The sequence below is a fragment of the Rhinatrema bivittatum genome, chromosome 5 (assembly GCF_901001135.1).
Source record: "Rhinatrema bivittatum chromosome 5, aRhiBiv1.1, whole genome shotgun sequence".
In the NCBI taxonomy this organism is placed as follows: Eukaryota; Metazoa; Chordata; class Amphibia; order Gymnophiona; family Rhinatrematidae; genus Rhinatrema; species Rhinatrema bivittatum.
Window position 1 is genome coordinate 211,182,561 of NC_042619.1, and position 24,477 is coordinate 211,207,037.

At 43.0% G+C, this 24,477-nt stretch overlaps 1 protein-coding gene across 1 annotated transcript in view; it reads right to left on the reverse strand.

Moving 5' to 3' along the window:
* CFAP47 (cilia and flagella associated protein 47) overlaps positions 1–24,477 on the reverse strand; it is a 1,765,744-nt gene that overhangs the window by 1,136,569 nt on the left and 604,698 nt on the right. The window contains exons 31-32 of the mRNA XM_029603108.1: positions 19,549–19,630; positions 8,954–9,094 (exon numbers count right to left, since the gene is read on the reverse strand). Coding sequence (XP_029458968.1) covers positions 8,954–9,094; positions 19,549–19,630 — 223 coding nt within the window. The remainder of the gene's footprint in view (positions 1–8,953; positions 9,095–19,548; positions 19,631–24,477) is intronic.

Below are 24,477 nucleotides of genomic sequence, written 5' to 3' on the forward strand. Positions count from 1 at the left end.
CCCAGGTAGAGGATACATTCATCATGGGGTCCGTGATGGACATGGTTCTCGGACACTGAGGACATCGTTTGAAACCATGAGTGGCCATGACAGGATGAAATAAATAGGAAGCACAATCAAAATCGATGGCAGCGGGCATTGAAGGCCAGCAGGCACTGAGGCACCGCTGCTGAAGGGAATCGACCGTCAAAGGAAACTTACCAATAAATGACAAAAACGAGGAGGACCGAGAGGAACCCAGTGTCGAAGGCAGGTGAAAAAAAAGTCATGAAAAAGCAAAAAATGGAAAAGTTTTTCAAAACAGGTCAAAAAGGCCGAAAGTGAGCTCACCAACCATGATGCTGCAGCTCCGCAGAAAAAGAAAGACTGAAGAGGAACCCTGCATGGACACGTGGTATAGGCATGCTGGTCTTGCCAGTGTGGCAAGTGAAAGTTTTAGAAACTATGACATGTTTTCCATGTCAGGGCTCCATCTGATGATGTCACCCATGTGTGAGGACTTCCATCCTTCTTGCCCTCTGTGAAAATAAGATCATGTTTGGAAAAACCTGATGGGATCTGTGGTCTTCAGGAATTATAAACTAAGAAGCTAGCTGTAGCTAATTAGGGATAATTGCAACTGGATTGTAAAAAAATCAAACTTCCATACATACCTAGGGAGGAACACTGCTGGAACAACATCAAGGAGACAGAGCTCTGAGTGTGGCTCTCTAAAGGTTTCCTTCACCGATTGGATTTGATCTACTTAAAGGGAGCTGGAGCTGGGTAAGTGAGCAGATTAGCATAGCAAGGCTGGGTTTCATCACTGAAAGCACAGGTTAACTGTGCTTGTATCTTGCTTGAAATGTCTACTCACCTAATCCACTGAACTGAGTAATGAACTATAAGATCTTTTTATTATTTTTATTTTTAAAAATTGCTTACTTATTCTATCCACCATTCTAGACTCAACACCAAAGGTTTGGACTTTCAAGTTGGAATAAAGTGCACAGACTGTACCTACATGTCACATCTCATGTCTGGGGAAGGAAAATCCTAGCACCTTCTCCAAGACCATACTAAGAAGGAGCATAACTGTAGGAACATGCGAGTTTGCTAATGACATGACTGGTGGTATTACAGTCAAACAGCAACTCATAAGGCAACAAGGCTCCTCATATGCATGAAAAGCAATTAGCAGCAGCAAAAAGGAGGTGATTGATCATTGCTGATTATGTGCTGAGTTTCACCCCTCTGGCACAATATATCATTCTGCCAAGTTTTCACTGGTTTACTTATTCCAAATTAACACATTACTTAAATTCTTACATTTGTTTTCTGACAAAATGAGGTTGAGAAGAAGGTTAAATGGCTTGGTATCATTCTTAGCCAAAACTCTCTGATCACTCAGGCAACCTGTTACTATGAATATAACATAAAATGGTGATTTAATATTCAATGAACCTTATGCAGCTACTCTGACTCTTCCATATCCACTAACAAGTGAATATCCTGCTAGTATGGCACCAGTAACTGCACTCGCCAGAGAAAAATATCAAGCCACACAGCAGCACCAATGTTTTTAAGTACTGAAACACTAATTAGAGAAATAAAAATGGGCAAAATTATCCACAACACATCTCTGCTCCTATTTTTCCAATAAATGCTGGAATACTTAAAAACAGTGCTGTTCCTGTGTGTATTGATTTCTTTATCAGTGAGTGCATTGCTTCCTGGTAATATGTAATATGCATGGAAATGTGATTTTAAAGATCCCTGCCAATCTGACAAAAAAGATAGAAATGTTTATTTTTTTATTTTTTTATTTAAAAACTTTTCTATACCGTCGTATAGTAGAGCACCATCACAACGGTTTACAGTTAGGCACAAATATGTTAAACTTTCATTTGTTTAAATATTGGAATTTGATTTCTTAGATGCCTTACTGTCTAAAATTCTGTAATACTGAATGGAAGATTATTCAGTGTTCTTTCCCCATGCAGTGAAATAACAGTCAAAATACATTTTCAATACTTAAACTATGGTTTCTCTCCACTGAATAGTGAGATTTGCTCTAACTGCAAAATAGTGCATAAAACAAGACACGCCAAGTATTATAATGCTGTTCAGTTAAACTTATTCTGAATATACAATATAACCAAAGCCCATTCTGAAATATTGCAGAGAAGTATTGGTATTTGAGATAGGCTGCATTACCATGTGGCACAGTCTTGGTGACACTGCAGTGATCTGAAGTCATACCTCTTTGGCACTTACTCTATGACACCTCAGAAGCTGAGAGTTTAGCCAGGTTAATATTTGGATGGAGCACTGGGTGCTACAGGAGATGGTATCTGTGGCTCAGAGCTGGGGGGAAGGGCACTTTTCCCTCTGAGCTACAAAGGAATTGATGTCCCAGCCTGGTGCTAAAAGGTGAGTTTGTGCAACTGCTGTCTTTCAAAAGAGACATTAACCACCAGGCCACAGCGTTTAGGTTTATGACATCTGAGTTTTGATTTCCCACCTGATGAGGCTGCTCAGTTCTTGACATTCTCTAGAGGTAGTGTACTTGGGGTCAGGGAGGGAAGAAAGGTGGTTGCTGGACAATTAACACTGTTGAGAGTTTACCTTCTCTCAGGTGTCCCTCCAGTCCTGGGCCAATGAGAGTTACTATAGCGGCTTAGGCAATCTGATTAGGGAGGGGTGGGAGTGGCAGAGAACACAAACTACGTGTCCAGGTAGGATGGAATAAAAAAGCTTATAAGAAGAAAGCAAATGTTGCTTACCTGATGTAACAGGTGTTCTCACAGGACAGCAGGATGTTAGTCCTCACAAATGGGTGACATCGAGGATGGAGCCCTGTACGGAAAACTTTTCTGTCAAAGTTTCAACAAGCTTTGACTGACACTGGCACACTGGGTGCACTGAGCATGCCCAGCCTGCAATTATCCCTGTGAGCCACAGGTGTCTCCCTCAGTCTCGTCTTATAGCTAAAAAGCGCAAGCGAAACTAAAATAAAAGTATACAGACCCAACTCCGCGGGGTGGCGGGCGGGTTTCGTGAGGACTAACATCCTGCTGTCCTGTGAGAACACCTGTTACATCAGGTAAGCAACATTTGCTTTCTCACAGGACAAGCAGGATGGTAGTCCTCACAAATGGGTGAGTACCGAGCTGAGGATGCCCGGGAATGCACCAGATACACCGCAGATGCGCAAAGGCGTAACGACTGAGGTGGAAATGGGAACGGAGGGCATCCGCAACACCATAATGGGTTCGTGGAAGGATGTTGGGTAGTGAATTGAAAAAAGTAAGAGTAGGCGGACTGGCCAAACATGGAGCATGCCGGCTAGTCAATGTAAGCAATAATAGGCTGCAAAAGTATGGAGAGGACTCCAGGCTGCAACCTGATAAAAAAGTACAAGCAGCAGTAACCAAAGGGAAGCTGTTAAGGCTAAGACGGACACAACAGTATGTGGATACCCACAGTGTTGTAGTGAAATGTCTGCTTGTTGGTAGGAAAGGAAATATAGACCACTTAATCAGAAGGATTAGGTCTGTGTGGCCACTGGAAGTAGCAGCTTGACCCTTGCATGAAGGAAAGAGTCAAGTGGAATTCACATGGAATGCAGTGCAATGTAGATAGAATGTAAGCGCAGCATTACTGTCCAGGAATGTGGAAAACCCAGTCTCTCCCTAGGGCGAGAGAGAGAGGTTAGGAAAAATTAATAGAGTATTTCCTGAGGAAAGGAGATACAACATCTACCTGAAAAGGATAGAAAGTTGAATGCGTAGAACTACTCAGTGGCAGAGGAACGGAGTCAGGTGAGTATGAAAAGAGTGCATAACTCACGGACCCTGCTGGCAGGAATGACATTAAGAGGGAAAGAAGTTCCCTTGCCAAACTGTGGAAGAGAGGAATGGAAAGGCTCAAACGTAGAATGTATGAGACTTATAAGGAGAATATATATGTTCATTCCGTGATTAGAGAAATAGAGGCGGCTTGATCAGTGGATAATCCATGGTAAGCCGACTCAGAGAGGATTACCGAAAACGGGAACCCAACTCCCAAAACGATACACCTCCTAAGAGAAAGGTGTATCTATGTGGAGGATGTCTGGAGAACAGAATCCGAGGGAGTAAGAAAAAATGGTGGAAAAGTAAAAGGGGTAATACCTCTTTTTTTTTTTTTTTTTTTTTTTAGCACCAGGAGGTAAAGCCTGCCATATTAAACGGCAAGATTTATGTTTAGAAGGTTTTGTGACGCTACCAGAACCTAAGAACATCAGTAAGTCTATGATTTGGGACTGACTGGTGAGGGAATAAAAGGTTACTGATATGATGGATTGAGAAGTATGGGAAGCATACTGATCTCAGTCAGGGAGTGGGGAAAAGAATACTGAACCCCATCCCAGTTCAACATTAGAAGAATGCTGGCTACGAGAGGCAGCAGAAGAGATATATTGAAGAGGCCTTTGATGGAAGAAAAGGCATCTAAGGGAACGCATAGGAAACATGTGCAGGGAGCAGAACCTGTGCATCGTATGGAATGATGCAGACGCCGAGGAAAGTTTAGTTAAACTCAGCGTTAAAAGATTTGCCCTGTACACATGTAATTGAGACCATTCGAGAGGATAGAACCTACGTGGAGAAGGTCAGATAGAGCGTTCATTAAATCTCTTAGATATGTGGCCCAAGGACGCATGAAGTGAACAAGGGCCAAGGGTAGAGCTGCGCAGCTGTCTAGCAGAGCAGCTAAGAGGTAATGCGTGCTTATGAGTTGGAAAGCACATTGTCCCTATGCTGTCTGTCTGTATGCACAAAGAATTGTTGCAAAAGCAGTATTGGAAGGCATAAGGGCATAACTCATGGGTGCAACGTCCAGGAAGTTTATGAGAAACTATGCTGGAGTGCAATAGATGCATAATGGGTTGACAGCTTTCAGGAGAAACTTTATAACCCTAAGGAATTGCGAGCATGAGTCGAAGGAGACTAGGTCCTAGTTCGAACTGGGATAAGAATCAGGGACGAAAGCAATGAAACCACTTAGGTCCATTGAGTATAGAATGTCACTGAATATAACCCATAGCAGTTTTGAATTATGAGAAAAATGCATAGTGGGAAGAAACCCCATAGCCCAACCATGAAAAGTTGAAAGGCTGAGGTTATGGAAAATATGCGCAGGGACATATAACAATGTATCAGAATGTCTGTGCGCATGCTGGACAAGAGGGTCTTAAGACTGTGGTGTCCAGAAGTGTTACAGAAGGGATTTATGGCAGTGATAGTAATCCCAGTTAGTAAATGTATAGTGAGTCCTGAAAAAAGTGAGAGCTCCTTGCATGTACTGAAAGTGGTTAGCAGTAGTCTATGCAAGGAAAGTGAATGATGTTACACTCCGCAGAGAAAACAGCATTCACCAACAGTGATGCAAGAGACAGTTCACTTACCGAAGCTGGTGCCAGCGGCAGAGCTTGGGGTTGTAATGTTGACTCACCATAAAGCACATAGAAACATTAAAATAATGTACTTACTGCAGTATGGAGTGATGGTAACCAAAGATACCATTGTACCTGTGACGTCTAAAGAAAGTTGGATTTTCTTAGGTCCAGGATGTGCGGAGAGTAACTATTTTCTGTTAAAAGAAAGAATAGTGCAATTAAAACTCCCCAACCCCCCTCCCTTCTCCCCTCTGCACTTCGTAGCGCCTGGGGGAGTGTACCGGGACTTTGGTACAAGGTGGGGTGGCCGCTCTGATATCTGACCAGATGGGAGACCAGGAGGTGTCCCAATGGAGGATATCATGTAGGCTCCTGCAGGTGTGTGAGCGGTAAGTGGTACCCGCATTTCTGTATGCTGTACAAGGAGACACTGAGACCTGTGGCCAGGCCTCAAGGTGGACTTGTACATGGGGCAATGGTTGCTGAATCTCATGTTTAGCAGATCAGCCAATGCAGCTGGACCTTGGTTGGGAGGGAACCAAGAGTCAGAGCATTGGTCGGCACAGGGACTTGTTACTGACAAGAGAAGAAGCCCTGCTGCAATCCCAAGAAGATAGAGGGGTTCTCCTGATATTGTGGCTAACATAGCTAACATAGCGATATGTGACACTAATACAGTTCTAAAAGGCACATGACCCAGAACTTTTCGAACCACGGTCCGAATGGGAGAACACAACTCTATGGGAATGCCGCCGAAGCGGGTACTTACCATCCGACGTGGATCGCCGCAAGACGAGCCGATGAAGATTGTTGACTCCGACGGTCTCCGGAGTCCTCGAGGGTAAGGCCGGGGACGTAAACGTCCATCTCGCTCTGAAACCCGGTATGGTGGCACAGGTACAGAGGAGACAGGCCAGGCGTGAGTGGCGTTTAGACTGCTAAGTGTAACAGATGGCCATAGTCCCACACCACTTGACGGTGGGGCACGCCAGGAACAGAGGAGCCCTAACGGAACTCATGTTCCCTTCCCTCGTCACAGCGGCTCGATGTGTCGTGACGCCAATGCAGAAGCTGTCGGACCTGGATCCGGAAGTTCTGGATCACCAAGGACTGCCAAAACTGTAGGAACAGTGCTGATGGCAGTGGTGATGTCGCTCTGCCCGAGCGTTGTCCAGCCTGGAGAAGGATGGCACTGATGTGCTGGATGGCGTCAGCGGCGGACGATCACGATGTCGGCGATGATGGGTGCCACGGTGCTCGGCCCGGTCTTTCCCCAGCGCCGAGATGGAAGCCCTCGTCGTCCTGGAAGGCGATCGATGACGAACTGTCAGCACGCCTGCTCTGCTCCTGACACAATGGAGTGTCTTAAGCTAATACGGGGCTTAAAAAAGAACCCAAAGCGTGGAGCAATGTGAGGAGGCGAGGGTATTATGTGGCGGTGCTATGTCGGTATTGACGATATTGAAGGCAACCTAAGGGGCTTCGAGGATATCATCAAAATGGGTATGAAAAATCGTCGATGACTGGCCAGGAGAATGATGACAGTGACGGGCACTGACAGCAGTGGCATAGGTATCTTTGAAACGATGTGGAATCGAATAATCGAAAAACATTGCCGTTATTGAAAAAGATACCGGCATCGACTGAGTCGAAGTCGAATCAATAGAGCGTCAAGGACACCGAAGGAAAACGGAGGTGTCGAGGGCATCGATGCATGGAGGCGGGCATTTATGCCGTTTGTGGCATGGCCACGGGCATCAACTATAGGGCCACAGACGTTGACGGTATCGATTTGGACAGACTCAGATTTCCAAGTGTACATGGCATCGGTGCCCCAGACACGTGTGTCGGTGGCATCGATATGGACACGTATGGAATCGATGGCATGGATCTCCCAGTCGATGAATTCCATCCCGGCATCAACGCCAGTCCTGGAATCGGCATGGGCATCGATGCCAGCCATAAGGCTGGCATTGGCATCAACGCCCATCCACGGAATCGAGCCGGCATGGATACCCACCGATGGGACCCACCTGGTCATCGAATTTCACCGATGGGAGCAGCCTGGCATCGACTGCCCTCGATGGATGCATTCTAACATAGATGCCCATGGATGAAACACCTGGGCATCGGTGTCCATCGATGCAAAAGGACCTGGCACCGATGCCATCGACGGACGGCCATCCGGCACCAATGCCATCGACTGACAAGCCGTCCGGCACCGATGTCCATCGATGGGGACCATCCGGCACCGATGTCCACCGATGGGGACCATCCGGCATCGATGCCCACCGACGAATCGATGTGGCACCGATGCCCACCGATGGAAAAGGGCTGGACATCGGTGGGGAGGATGGGGCATCGATGGCATCCCCAAAAGGGGGGGTGGCATCGATGAAGTGACCCTGGGATCGTTAAAAAGTGTCTCGGGCAGCGGTGGCGGCGACCCGAGTATGCATGGCAGTGACTAACAGCGTGTGCGTCAATGGCATGCATCCGGGTAGGGACGGCACCGAGGAAGCCCAAGGAAAAAAAACAGTGCGTAGGAGGAAAAAGCCTGGTAGCACTGAAAAGCAAAAAACATGGATAAAGGCATCAGGGCACCGTGGGGGGAGGGGCGCTGATGACATATAAAAGCCCAGGGCGGTTTAGGAGGGTCCCGGTGTAGCGATAGGGTATCGACTGCGTGAGGGTACCAGGGAACGAAGGACTTGAAGCTACAGAGGTCCTAAAGTTAAGGAAAAAATCCCTACCCCACTAGCATAAGCAAGCAGAGTGTCACAGAGATACTCGCAAGCTGTTTAAAGCTAACTGAAAAATGGGGGAAGGGAAGGCTTCAGTCAGTTAACAGCCTTAAGATAGTGACAGGAACCGACCGAAAAATAAGAATTAGTACTCACCGAGCGTCGTAAAAACGTACGCGGAGGGAGACCTGTGCAGGGAAAAGTGTTTTTTTGAAGTGAAAAGTTAAGTGTTTCCATGAGGTAATTAGTTAAAAAATCCTCACAGAGCTCCAACCGCTATGCTGACTGCAGAGCGGAAAAAAGAAGACTGAGGGAGACACCTGTGGCTCACAGGGATAATTGCAGGCTGGGCATGCTCAGTGCACCCAGTGTGCCAGTGTCAGTCAAAGCTTGTTGAAACTTTGACAGAAAAGTTTTCCGTACAGGGCTCCATCCTCGATGTCACCCATTTGTGAGGACTACCATCCTGCTTGTCCTGTGAGAACAATTTTTACAATTAAAATATGACATCAGATCTGCATAGGGGCCCAAGGCATATTTTGATTGGCTAGACATGCAGCGTATAATGTTATGGCTAAAATTCCAACAGCATGAATACTGAATAAATAGGTCACTCAGTCAGGAGGCTAGAGGCTGATAAAGCAAAGCCATACATTTAAAAAACAAATCAACAAAACACAATTCATTATTCTCTCTCGCCTAACACAGTGCAGTCAATGAACAAAATGAAAAAGGTGAACACTGCCGATGCTTGCAAAATGGTTTCCCTGCGTAGTGAGATAGCACGTACCTTATACACCTGGAGTAACACATCGGTCCACACACGTTTGCTGACAGATTCAAAGATGTGCTCGTCCATATCAATGAGAGCTCTTTCGTCACTGACGCTTGTGATCTTCATGTTAGTTTTCTGCAGTTCTTTTATTTCAACCTTTAGAAATAAAAAAAAACAAAATCTGGAGGTTTACAGAAGAACATACGGCAATGTGAACATTTAATCCAGTACAAATGGGATTCTATTTTTACAGGCAAAGCTGAAATTTCAATTTCATCTGGATTATTTTATCTGGAATAAAGATGCAGATAAGAGACATTGAGACATGAAATGGAAGCAGCAACTAAGCAGATTCAGGGAAACAGATTTAAAAGCCAGGGAAGGGACATACTGGAGGCAATTTTATAACAATATGTACAGGGAACCCATATAAACAGGTAAATGTAAGCACTCATACAAATCATGCGCACTTAGGTTTACCTGCACACTGGGCAGGCAATTTTGTAACAGGCTATGTCCATAGGTAGAGCAAAGTTTCACACACAGAAATGCCCCTGAAAATTACCCTCTTGAAGTTTAAGGAGGAAAATGAAGAACATGTTCAAAAAGGAAAACCCACATGATGAGAGGCTGATCTTTAAGCAGATAATTTTCAAAGTGCTTGGACTGGGACAAAGATGGCGCATGCTTTTTACCTCGGATATTCAGAATTTGTTAGTTAATCTATCTGGCTAACTCTGGCTGGTCTAAAGTTAGCCGGATATGTATATCCGGCTAACTTTAACATAGCCAGCTATATTCAGTGGCACTGAATATCCCGGTTAACTTAGCCAGATAGGTGTATCCAGCTAACTTAACAAGCACTCCATGACTGTCAGCCCCAGTGAGGGAGGGCAGTTCTTAAGTCAGTCATTTTATGTGTATAAATCACTATTTACCCACATAAATGGATCTGAAAATTGCCATCTGTATATCTTAAGATACAAAATTATGTGCAATATGTGCAAATATGTGCAAATATGTGCAATATGTGCAAATTATTTGCAATATGTGCAAAATTATGTGCAATAATCCCAGAAGAAGAAGCCCAGAACAAATCTACAGAGTTGGCTATCTTTTTTGATAACAAAATCAAAAACCTTCTTGCCCCCCTGGCTTCAACTAACATGGCTCCAAACCCTTCGCAACCATTAAGCCTCACAACTAATAACCCTCCACCAAATATCCACAGACCGTCACTAGAAATTCTTGAACAGACATCCTCCCTGGAAATTGAATCAATAATCAAGAAAATGAAACCTTCCACTCATCCTCTGAACCAAATACCGACCAAACTACTTCTCACCATCCCTAACACCATTGCTAAACCGCTGGCAGACATCATAAATTGCTCCCTCAATCAAGGATCGGTCCCGGACTCCTTAAAAATTGCTTCACTTAAACCCTTACTTAAAAAACCCAACCTGGACCCAGCCGACCCTGCAAACTTCCGCCCCATTGCAAACCTACCTTTTATAGCCAAGCTAATGGAAAAGCTTGTCAACATCCGACTCACAGACTACCTTGACTCCCACAATATTCTCTACCCCTCTCAATTCGGATTCAGGAAACGCCTAAACACAGAATCCCTCCTTCTTTCTCTAACGGACAACATCCTGATGGGCCTTGACAAGGGACAATCTTACCTGCTAGCCCTTCTCGACATCTCTGCCGCGTTCGACACGGTAAACCACACTATCCTCATAAACCGCTTAATGGAAATAGGCATATCCGGCTCTGCACTGCTCTGGTTCACATCCTTTCTGAACAACAGACACTACAAAGTCAAAATAAATGACAAAGAATCTCACTCCATTCCATCAAACCAAGGTGTACCTCAGGGTTCGTCTCTTTCCCCTACCCTGTTCAATATATATCTACTCCCTTTATGCCAGCTACTCAATAGTCTCAATCTCACCCACTTTATATACGCGGACGATGTACAAATCATAATCCCCATCTCAGACCCCATCTCTACTCTAAATTTCTGGAACAACTGCTTACACGCCATCAACCTTCTGCTCTCGAGTCTCAATTTGGTTCTAAATACTTCCAAAACGGAACTACTGGTTATCTCCCCTTGTGACAACAACCCCCTCGCAAATAATGCTAGCATCCCATTAGCAAACCAGGTCAGAGATCTTGGGGCCACCCTTGACTCTAGAATGAATTTCAAAAAATTCATTAACGCCACAACCAAAGAATGCTTCTTCAAGCTACAGGTCCTGAAGCAACTTAGACCGCTCTTACACTTCAAGGATTTCCGTTCGGTGCTTCAAGCCATACTGTTTTCAAAGATCGACTATTGTAACGCTCTATTACTTGGTCTGCCCGCTTCGTCCACCAAACCTCTTCAGATGCTGCAAAATGCAGCAGCTAGGATCCTTACAAACACTCGTCGCAAGGACCATATCACACCAATACTAAAAATTCTACACTGGCTGCCCATCCAATATAGAATACTTTTCAAGGCTCTCACCATCATCCACAAATCAGTCTACCAGCAATCCACTCTCCAACTCACCTTCCCACTTGAATTACATACTTCCGCAAGACCGATCAGAACTGCCTACAAAGGTTCGCTCAAGGCCCCCCCCAACAAATCATCGGTCCACAACACTATTCACAAGCGAGCTCTTTCAACAGCAGGTCCACTACATTGGAATTCACTTCCACAAGACTTACGCCAAGAACAATGCCATTCAACTTTCAGAAAGAAATTGAAAACCTGGCTGTTCGCAGAAGCCTACCGCTGAAGGATCTCCTCAACCATCACTGACTCTCACTCCCCCACCCCTCCCCAATCCCTTCCCCCCACCCAACCTCACCCTTTCCTTCTCCCTCTGGACATACCAGGCTAATAACTGCCTAGGATAAACCTATGGTTTTGTATCTTACAGTTTTTGTTGATTTATATATTTATCTCTCTCTAATTGTTTCTTAGTTTAAACTCTGTACTGTCTTCCATTGCCCAGGTTTTATGCTCCCTGTTTAATGTAACTTTACTTTCTACCTTGATGTTAATTGGTTTCCCCTCAGTTACATTGTAAACCGGTACGATAAGACCTAGTCTTGAGCATCGGTATAGGAAAAGAAATTAAATAAATAAATAAATAAATAAATAAATAATTCTAAAATTATTGTACACTTTGAGGAAACTGGCAGGTATAAGAGAGGAGAATTAGGATGGCCCCTATCATTATTCACAAACAGGAAAGTAACATATCCTGAAATCCCTTTAGCCATTGGACTCAGGGAAGACATACACTATGGGCCAGATTTTATAACTTGCGCGCGGGCACAGATTTTACAACATGCGCGCGCTACCACGCGCATGTTATAAAATCCAGGGCCGGTGCGCGCAGGGGGGTGCACAATAGTGCAACCTACGCGCGCGGAGCCGAGCAGCCTGCCTCCATTCCCTCCGCCCCCCGCACCTTCCCCTATCTAACCCGCCCCCCAGCCCTAACTACCCCCCCCCCGACCTTTATTGAAGAAGTTACGCCTGCCTCTGGGCAGGCGTAACTTGTGCGCGCCGGCTCTCCATCCCCCGGCCCAGTGGCTGTTCCGGAGGCCTCGGTCCCGCCCCCGGGCCGGCGCCCCGTTCACGGCCCCGCCCTCGGAACGCCCATTTTTTCAAGCCCCGGGACGTACGCGCGTCCTGGGGCTTGTGTGCGCTGCCGAGCCTATGCAAGATAGGCTCAGCGCGCGCAGGGGGAGGCAGGGGTAGGTTTTCGGGGGTTGCGCACGTAAATCTACCCCTATATTTATTTATTTATTTATTTATTTAGCATTTTTCTATACCGACTTTCCAATAACAAAATTATTGATCAATTCGGTTTACATTTTAAACAATAACAACAATGACAAGTAAATGTCTTACAATGAACAGGTCGAATTAACTTGGATTAAGATATAAGGGGGTAATAACATAATTAACATGAGCGGTGCCTAATATAGGCTAGAGGCTGGGTTTTAATGATAGACTGCCGAAGATAAGAGACTGCCAAAGATCATGTGATTTCTAGAGAAGATCTATATAGTTCTCTAGCGTGTTACCACTGAGGGGATATTGGCAGGGATATTTCGCAGGTTGATGTTATGGGAAAGCTTGGTTGAATAACCAAGTCTTGAGTCTTTTTTTAAATGTAGTGGAGCATTGCAGTGATCTAAGCTCTGCTGGGAGAGAGTTCCAGAGTTTAGGCCCAGCTGTGGAGAAAGCTCTTTTACTTAATGCTGATTTCATCGGTGGAATTTGAAGGTTGTTTTTGTAGGCTTGTCTCACTGGTCTGGAAGATGTGTGGAGTTGGAGAGGGAATGTGAGCTCGAGTGGTGCCAGGTTGTGTATTGCCTTGTGGGTTACTGAGAGCACTTTGAATAGTATTCTGAATTTGACGGGAAGCCAGTCAATATGTACTAGAAACATTTATAGATGAATTTTCAAAGGAGTTCTGCATGTAAATGTAACATACTTTTGTAGCAATTTTCTAAAATCATTTAGCCACAAAACTTGTACTTACATGGGTAAATCCTATGGACAATTCAATGGCACATATTGTAGCAATTTACAAAAGTCCACTTACATGGGTAAAGTGCATTTACACACGTAAAACCCAATTTTAAGCATGTAAATGCTTTGGAAGATCAGGCCCATTGTATGCTCTTGAAATGGTGATTATTTAGTATATTGGTTTAGATCATACCTGTCAAATTCAGAGATGCAGGTTCAAATTGGGCAGTCTCGATCATGCTGGAAACCTATTTCTTAGGGAGCTCCTCAAGGTTCCGCACTCTCCTCCATTTTATTTCATTTATATTTAATATGCCTTTATACTAATGTATCTTCCTATAATATTCTAATGACATGAATCTACTTATTCCTATGGGCACCTGTCTTTCTACTACTATTGAAGCTCTCATAAACTATCTAGAGCCAGTAAAAAGTCGGCTACCTCAAAATAATCTTTACTAAAACAGAAGCTTTCTGGATAACTAAGACTCCAGTTCCAATGAAATTAACAGGTTTATCTATTGAAGGGGTGTCACTTACAGTTACTAATAGTACAAAGGAGTTGATCTTTTCCTTACCAATACAGCTTAGTGCCATTAAGGTAGCTTTTTTTAAAACTCAGAATGCTACAGTCATTGAAATATATTTTGCCTGTTGAGGATTTTCATTCAGTTGTACAGGCGTTTGTTCTATTATAATTCTCTCTATGTGGATCTGCCCAATTATTACCTTAAAGCAATACAGTTCCTACAAAATGCCTTTGTACCACATGGTTGCTTGTCCTACTCAAGATTGCACTATGCCTGTCTTAAAATAATTGTACTTGTTACATGTGGCACAGAAGGCCAATTTAAGATACTCACACTGATTTTTAGAGCTCTTCAAGAGGAGGACTTAGACGATGGACCCACAGGGCAAGGATGGAGAGAAAGAGTCTGTGGCCAAGCTGAAGTCAGGGCAGGCAGCAGTCAGAGAATAATGGGGTACAAGCCAAGGGTCAGGGCAGGCAGTGAGCAAGCAAGGTTCAGGTCCGGACAGTGGTCAGTGGCAGACAGCAGGAGAGGCGTAGTCCAGGTCCGGGCAGTGATCGGATCTGAGAAGTCAGTCTAAGGCAAGGGTAGGAGCATGGCAGAGAGGACTGAACGAGGCAGGGTAGGTTGGAGATATAAGAACAGGATAGGCTGGATGAGGATGAGGTGAGGCAGGGCAGGCTGGACAAAACAAGGATAGGAATCAGAAAACAAGAAAAGTGGCAACACACTCTGCAGATCAAGGCAGGAGACCTGTTGCTAAGGCACCAGACTGAAGTGCAACTAGGGTTTAAATACCTAGCCGAGTTGACATCATCAGGGAGCACCGGGTTGAGGTTTACTGCTGTGGGGCCTTCTTAACATGGCCTAGAGTGGCCGGTGTCCAGAGGAACAGCAGGGCGGCATCCATGCCACCAGAGAGGACGCAGAGAGCTGGCTTCAGGGCGAGTGAGGCTGCTTGTGAAGCTGTCCCGCGAGCAGACAAATGTTATAGTACCCCCCTCTTAAGCCCCCTCCCCAAGCCTCTAGGCTTTGGCTTCTGGGGAAAGCATCGATGGAAGTCTCTCAGTAACTAAGGGGCTTGGATGTTGGCTGCTGGCTCCGAGTTTTCCTCTGGTCTGAAATTTTTCCAGGACATAAGGTATTCTATTTTCTTCTGGCATCTCTTGGAGGCTAGGATGTCACTTCCATGGGACTGAGGAGTCACTGTGAAGGCCAGGAGAGGATTAGTGGCTTCAATAGCAGGTCATGAAAAACATTATGAATTCTTAGCATGGGTGGCAACTTTAATTTGTAGGTCACTGCCCCTACCTGCCATAGAATGGGGAATGGTCCAATAAACCTGGGTTCAATTTTGATTGAGGGCATTTTAAGCCGCAGATTTTGAATACTGAGCCATACTAGATCTCCCAGCTTAAATTGTGATGCGGGTCTTCGCCTCTTCTCCACCTGTTTTTTAAATTGGCTAGCTGCCATAGTGAGCAGTTGATTGGTCTTCAGCCATAGGACTTGGAGATCACGGCCCATAGCATAGGCTGTCGAGCAGGATACAAAAGCGAGACTTAGAGAGGTATCCTAGGGTTTTTGCCACAGACAATCTGAAACAGTGATGACCCAGTGGAATTCCCTATGTGAAAGTTATAGCACAAGGGAGAAGAGTAGCCCAGTCATCCTGTCCTTTGTTAACATATGATCTCAGGAAATTCTTGAGGATTTGGTGACCCTTTCCATCTGCTCATGTGATATGCTGATGTGAAGTCCAGTATAATTCCAAATTTTTTGCAGACATCCCTCCAGAATCTCACTGTAAATTGAATTCCACGGTCAATTAGAATGTAAATGGGAAGTCCATGGACACATAAAATATGTTGCATGAGGAGATGAGTCAATTCTGGTGCAGATAGCAGGCTGGGTAGAGGCATAAAGTGAACCATTTTACAGAAATGATCTACCACAACCCATATCATGGTATGTCCATTCAAAAGGGGGAGGTCATAATGAAGTCAGTGGATCGGTGGGTTCAGGGTTCCTCGGGGGCTGGCAAGGGCTGTAATAGCCCCCAAGGGTGAGCACGACAACTCTTATGTTTGGCACAGATGAGGCAGAATTCCATGTAGTGTTTCACGTCACTCTTTATCTGAGGCTACCAATAACACTGGAAGATTTATTCCAGGATTCTGGAAACCCTTGAGTGTTTGGCTAACCGGGAGTCATGGGTCCATTTAAGTACCTTTTCCAGGAGTTGTTTGGGAACCACATTCTTCCTAGGCGGTATGGGGTCAGCTGCAGCAATTATTACCCTTTCAGGGTCTATAATGTGACAAGGAAGCTCCTGACCATTTTTAGTTTCAAAGGAGCATGAGAGGACGTCAGCCCTATGGTTCTTCTCCGCCGGTCGGTATCACAGCTTGAAGACAAAGAGAAAAGAGAACAATGACCACTTTTCTTGTTGAGGGTTGGAGCACTGAATCTGCTGCAAATACTCCAGGTTCTTGTGGTCGTTATAGTTGGTGATCAGGTGCCTGGCATCTTCTAGGAGGTGTCGCCACTCTTCCAATCCAAGCTTTACTGCTCAAAGCTACCAGTCCTCTATCATATAATTTCACTCAGTGGAGTGAAGTTCTTAGAGTAGTATGATCATAGCTAAAGGACCCTTTGTTCATTGTTTTGAAAGAGGGCACCCTCTCCCTGAGGACAGAAGAATCTACTTCCATGACGAAGAGTTTAGCCGGGTTGGGATGCCACAGATGGTGCTCTTGCAAGAATGCCTGTCTGAGATGCAAGAAGGCCTTGGTGGCCTCTTCTGGCCAGTGCTTCTTGATCAGGGCAGTAAGTGGAGCAGCCAATGAAGAATACCTGGGTATGAACTGCCTGTAGTAATTGGCAAAGCCCAAGAAGCACTGCAATGCCTTGAGCCCCACAGGTTGCGGCCGGCCCAGGATGGCCTTTAATTTTGCGGGATCCATCCGAAACCTGTAGTGGGAAATGATGAAGCCCAGCAAGCTGCAGATTCATGCAGTGGTCAGTGGCAGGCAGCAGGCAAAGAGTAGTCCAGACCCAGGCAATGCTCAGATCCGAGAAGTCAGTCCAAGGCAAGGGTGAGAACAAGTATGGAGGACTGGATGAGGCAGGGGAGGCTGGATGAGACAAGGCAAGGCAGGGCAGGCTGGATGACACAAGGAAAGGAATTGGGAAAAGGGAACAGTGGCAACACACTCTGCAGATCAAGGCAGAAGACCTATTGCTGAGTTGCCGGACCTAAGCACGGCTGGGGTTTAAATTCCCAGCCGCGCTGACATCATCAGGGAGCACTGAGTTGATGTTTCCCCCATGGGTCTTTGTTAACATGGTGCACAGTGCACACATGTGCCTAAGGGAGCCAGCGTCTGAAGGAACAGATGGCAGGGTCCATGCTTTCGAAGAGAATGTGGCAGCCAGCCTCGAAGTGAGTGAGGCTGCTCGCGGGGCCATCCCGCAAGCATCCAAACATTAAATCCTTTTATATTGCTGTTTATATTAAGACATAGTTGAGTTGTCCTATCTGTTTTATTTGTATGTTTTAAAACTTCTTATTTATAGTATTTCAATATATACAAAGAATTTATCTTTGTATGGAAATATATTGACAAAAATATGGAGGTACAATTAATAATAATAAATAATAAGGCAATTATTACATACAAAAATACAGTTTACAACAAATAAGGAGGAGTCAGAAAATAAAAGGGAGAATATACAAAAGCAATATGGAGAAACTGGCACAACATATCAGACTGATTATTCTACACACATCATACACTAGATTATCTCAGGAGAAGAGGTTAAAGGCTTCTTAAAATCCAGAAATGCTTTTAATTTCACAGGAGCAAAGAAAATGAAGCAATCATTATTAAATTTAATATAACATTTGCAAGGATAGAGGAGGGAGAAAGAACATCCTACTGAGATTGCCTCTTGTCTAAAGGCAAGAAAAGCCTTTCTTCTTTCTTGAGTTACATGTGCTAAATCAGGAAAAACACGTACCAATTGACCATAAAACAAAGTAGACAAATTCCTGAAATAAGTACGAATAATCTTACTCATGTCAAACAAAAGACACTACTAAAGTAGAATGTTCAAGAATATCAGATGAACTTCAAAGAAAATTGGTTAAATTTAGAAAAGCAGAGTCTGCAGAAGAAAGTGAATTAAGAAAAAACAATTAATAGAAGGGACTTTGTCTCTGAATCATAAGTACTTCTGAGAAGTACATTTTAAGGGTAGTATCAGGGATTTCCCCTAAAACCTTAGGAAAATTTAGGTATCATAAGTTCAAATGTCTAGTTTTGTTCTCAAGTAGTTCAATCCTTCTAGACAATATATTAAGATCCTTCACTGTAGCAGACTGAAAACTGAAAATCTTGAATATCCTTAATCTCACTCTCAATCTTTGAGACTTTATTACTGAATGAGTCAAATTGACCATCATATTTATCCCCCATTCACTCAAATTTAGTAGATAGAATGTCTATTTTTGAGGAACATGCACGCAGGGATTTTCTAAAGCCTGCCATCATTTCCCAAACAGAGTCCAATGCAACTGCGGGGCAAGAGTCTTGCTGTTAGTTGGTAAAAATTCTCCAGGAGAAAACTCCATGGCCACAGCTAATCCCAATCCACCAGGGGTAAGGGAAATTAAAATTGAATCCAGAGAAAAAGAAGAGATCTCAACCCGATGACTTCCTGGAGGCAGTGCCACATCCTGCGAGCCTGTCAATAGCGTCTCAGCAGCCCCATCCAATGCGGTTGCTCATGCAGCATCTCATGCTCAGTGCCGCGGTGTTGCTCGAAGGAATTGGACACTGTGCTGATGGTAACCGGCAATCCAAAGGGCTCGAGAAAGCCTCTTCCGCAGATGCTCGCCACGCTCCTTCAGTACAGGCGCCATTGGGATCCTCAGCATCTTGCTGTACAGTTGGAGAGGTGATGAAAGATGTTATCAACTGTTGACCAGCAGGGTAAGGAATTTCAGTGGGGATAAACCTTCACCCTACCCTTTCTCTTCAGAAGTATAAGATTAGCAAAAGCTAAAGAGCCAACCAGTGCCTCGTTCATGCCGCCATCATGACTCCCCTTGTTTTGTTTATATTTTATTATGAGTGTTTTATTGTAAACTTCACAGAATGGATGGTTCTCTATAGGCAATGTTTAACCCCTTTCAGAATGAGAAAACACAATACAATAGGCTCACTGATAAATATATTTGGAGTGGACCGGAAAGGGGTTAATAAATGTTAGGCAAATAAATAGATAGGAAATAAATGAATAAAATAAAAAATAAAGAACATGGTTAAGTCTTCACTTGAAAGAAAATGTATTGACAGCAGGACATTTGTAAAGAATTTATGGGAACCATAACATTTGGAAGACAAAAATAATAGCATTAATAACAGAAAGAGGGTAGCATATTCTGTGTACAGTAAGATTAGTTCTGCTATGTGAAAACCCTGAGTGAAATGGGTGCCAAGCACTTTGATTATCTGTGGTCTTACTTGCAACTCCATCCACTTCTTGTAGTCGTGAGGCTCAAGCAGAAATTCCGGTAGGACATGAGGAAGGCATGCTCCTTGGCTTCTACAATAAATAAATTACAAAGCACATGCATAATTCTGTGCTGAGAAGGAAAAGCACTGAATATATTTACAATGGCTTTCCTAAACAATTGCACATCTTCATTTAAATTTCAGACTTCTCTTCTGAGTTCAATATCTGCCCCCTTCATGGCAGTATACAAAAGCACATATACTCAACACAATCCTAATTTACCTTTCTTCTAATGCATTGAAAATCTGTTTAATATAGTTCTAAATGAATTCAGTAATGACTGAAGACCATTTTCTTTGTAGTTTGGACCCACTTTCTAGAAGTAAATGAGTTAGCTTTTCATTCAAATGCTATATTCCTGAAAAAAGTCTCAAAGTATTGTAAATGTGTTAGATCCCCTCTGATAAGAACAGAAATCTAAATAAAACTATTTTACTAGGCAAAACTTATGTTTAGGTGGCTTTCAGGGAAACTTGATGCCATTCTTGGTGGAGCTGAACTACAAACAGGTAATTTTTCAAGTTTGGATTCAACTGCTGAGACCTTATTTTGAAAAGGGATTTTTTTTATTGCTTTTGTTTTTTTATTTTTGAAAGAGGGATATTTTGTATTGCTTTTTTGTTTCTTGTGTATTATTACTGCTTAGGTTAGAAAGAAAGAGTAGAAGGGAAGGGGTTCCCTCCCCCTACCTCTCACCCATCCCTATCTTCCATTCTAACTTTCTAATTAAAGGGTTGGACTACACAGAATAACTGGACAATGGTTGGCAGAGTAATATGAGGAAATAATTTAGATAAATTTAGTCATTTGTGAAAATGCAATAAAGAGATATAGAAAATGCAATAAAGATATATCTAAAAAATGTAGTCATTTGTGGAATCAAAATGCTTAATTAGTAATACCATAGTATATACTTCAGGTAATTTATTTTTAGCTGGTATGATTTTTAGTAAAAGCAACAGGATTCTTTATAGAATATATACTTAATAGATAAAAATCATATTTTTATAAACCAAAAAAATGGTTTTGGAAAATTGTGTATAACTGTAGCTATTAGTGACCTTAAACAAATAAGTGTGAAATTAACCCTAACCAAAATTATAAGAAACAGTAGGTCTATTAGAGTGCATAGGGAAATAAGATTAAAATCATAGAATTGGATAAATTACTAGTCAACAGATGGTTAAAAGTACTGCTTGGTATTTTATTTATTTATTTATTTATTTACTTACTTACTTACTTACTTACTTACTTACTTACTTACTTACTTACTTACTTACTTACTTACTTACTTATTTGTTTGTTTGTTTAAAGGCTTTTTTTTTTTACCAGGAAGGGGAGGGATAGCAAGTGATTTAGGTCATAGTGAGGACCATATTCAAAAGCATTTAGCTGGATAACTTAGAAGTTATCCAGTTAAATGAAGATGTGGGCATTTATCCGGTTAAATTCCTGCTGGATAATGTTAGCCAGTTAGAATTTAGTCGGATAAGTTAGGGGCATTCTGGGAATATAACTGGAAAGAGATGAGTTAGAAGGATAACTTATATGGCTAACTCTGGTCAGCCTGTAGACCCGTCTCAGAATTAGCTGGATAAACTTATTCGGTTAACTTTAAGATAGTTGGTTTATCCTGCTAACTAGCTGAGCTGCACAGCGGATAAATATAGACCTCCTTCTGTTTTCTGCAAAAGAACAAATTAAATATCTTCTAAGCTTTATTGATAGCATCATATTTAATCTGTGTGGTAATGATAATTTCTAGTTGCTCTAGTTTATTTTTATGTCCTCAGCAACAAGGGTCTACAAAATGAACACCACAAAACTACATACCTCATAGATTTATAATTATATTTTGTAATCTGACAGAATATGATTCAATAATTCATGCTTCCAAGTAAGCAAGACAAACAAGACCACAAGCAGAAATTCTGAGTGTAGAGGTGGAAGTTAGATTCCACAGGCTAGCTAATTTAGGGCCTCATTTACTGAGGCTATGGGAAAAATGCTTAGTAAATGATTCCCTTTACTTGCAGGGCAGTTGAGGAAAAGGCAGGGACTTTGGCAAGTTTTATTAATTTCTTTCAACAGATACCAGAAGTTCCTAACAACGGAAGGATAACCGGGGAACATTGTATCACCAAATCTGTCACCAGTGTCCATTTCTACTGCTGTCCAGGCAATCTCCTGATCCACAATGAGGAACTGGGTCAGTGTGAAAGTTGTCTGAAGATCAACTCCCTCAGGAAACAGGTGGCAGAACTCAAAGAGGAGTTGGTGAGACCGAAAAGCATAGGGGAGAATGAAGACTACATTGCTAAATGCTTACCGAGGCATCAAAGATGGAAAGCTCAAATATAGGGGAAGGTAAAACTGGATGATGAAGAGACAGCTGGACTCGGAGTACTACAGCTATTAGACCCTACACTACAACTCTGATTTCCTTTGAGCTGAAAACCAGTATATAGCCCTGGAAGTGGAAGAAGAAAAACCATTACAGGATGAGGAGGAAATGAAACATGCAAACCCCACAGCTGCGAGCTCAGCAACCAGTGCAACTAAGAGGCAAAGAGTAATGGTGATTGGTGACTCACTTCGAGGTACATGGAGGCATCCATAAGCCAACCAGACATGTTGTCCCAGAAAGTGTACTGTCTGCTGGGTGCCAAAGTCCAATATATTATGGAGAAATTGCCAAAAATCTTCAAGCCTTCTGACTACTATCCGAAGCTACTTATCCATGTTTGCATGAATAATATTGCTACGTACCACACAGATTGTATCAAATATGACTTCGTGGATCTGGGAGAGACAGTAAAGCATATAGGTGCATAGGTGGTATTCTCCTCCATCCTCCCAGTCAATGATAAAGGCCCAGGCAGTGAAGCTCATATTCTAGAGATAAATCAATAGCTGTATAAATGGTGTCAACAAGAGTGTTTTGGCTTCCTGGAATAAGGGATGACATTTCAAGGACTATTGAGCAAAGATGGGAGGCTACCTGTTGAAGAATGGACACAGTGACTTCCAACACAGACTGGAAAACCTACTGAAGAGGGTTTTAAACTAGGATCATTAGGAACAAGTGAACAAAATCCTATGGTAAGTAAAACATTAAATACTTGTATAGAAATTGGAAACAGGGGCAATATATGCAAAGTTATGCACACTAATACTGATAGTAAGGGAAATAAAGTCCCAGATCTAGAGGCAGTCATGGAAGAAGCTGATGTATAAGTAGTGGATGTCACAGAGATGTGGTACACAGAAAACCATAATCGGGATAAAGTTAAAAAGGGCTACAATCTATTCAGGAAGGATCGGGTATGTAGGAAGAGAGGAGGCATGGTACTATGTATATAAAATATTAAAACAACAGAACTGCAGGGCTTATGAGGTGAGGAGGAGGCACTGTGGGTAAATCTGGAAAGTGGAAATGGAACATCTATTTATACTGGTGTAATATACAGGCCTCCATCACTGACAGAAGAAATAGATAAAATGTAATGGAGGATATTCATGAAATCGCTATGAAAGGGGAGGTGCTATTGCTAGGGGATTTCAATCTACCGGATGCTGATTTGGACATCCCAGCTGCAGTATCTTCTAGAAGCACAGAAATCCTGGATTCTCTGTGAGGAGAACTGTTTTGTCAACTGATAATGGAACACAAAGGGAGGAGAAAATACTGGACCTGGTGTTTATCAATGGGGACAGTATCTCTGATATTATAGTGGATGATCATCTAGGATCCAGTGATCACCAGGTGTGGTTCAGTATTAGAGCATAGGAGATGAAGATTAATTCAAAATTAAAGGTCCTAGACTTCAGGAAAACTAAATTTGTTAAAATGCGGGAGTACAGCAAGGAATCATTAATGGGATAGGAAAATGTAGAGGAAGTAGTAGAGCAGTAGGCAAAACCAAAAAGAAATACTATAAGGGAAATTAACCTTTCTGTTAGAAAAGTAAATTAAGGAAAGAGGAAAAAGAGACTGCTATTGTTTTCAAAAGAAGTAACTGAAAAGGTAAAGGAGAAATGTTTAGCATTCATAAACTACAAGGGATCGCAAAAAGAGGAAAACAAGCGACAATATTTGGAAAAGCTAAGAGAAACTGCGAAAGTAGTCAGGATTGATTCAAATGGAAGAAAAATAGCAAATATGGTAAAACTGGGGGATAAAATATTTTTTTAATTAGATATTATGGGATAGCCGAGCAAATTTTCACTGGCTGGAGATAGAAACTATGCTGACTCCAGCCTTTCTTCATGCAACTTAAATTTTATTCTTCCATTCAAACATAAACATTAGTAGTCTGCCTACGTTTTTCTAGCAGTGTACTCTTACAATACCTTCTTGCAGAAAGGGCTCAGGAGCTCCTACTCCTTGAGGTGCAGAGGCCTCCTGATCCCAGCTGGGCCCACATATAAGATTGGAAGCAAGGTAAATCTCAATTGATTTTCAGAAAAGTGTGTTTGTGAGGATCTAGCTAAACCTAAAGTAGATAAGGTGATGGGGTCAGATGGGATACAATCAAGGGTACTAAGAGAACTTAAGAGAGGTCCTGGCAGACTTTTTCAGTGCTTTCTTAGAGTTTGCAGTAGTTTTGGAGGACTGGAGATGGGCAGATGTGGTTCCTGTTCATAAAATGGAAGTAAAGAGGAGGCTGGGAACTACAGACTGGTTAGTCTGACTTCTGTAGTTAGCAAATTAATGGAAATACTGCTAAAAGAGAGGATAGTGCAGTTTCTGGAATCCAATGGATTGCAAGATCCAAGGCAACATGGTTTTATCAGAGGTAGATCTTGTCAGACAAACTGATCAGTTTCGTTGACTGGATAACCAGAGAGTTGGATCAAGGGAGAGCACTAGATGT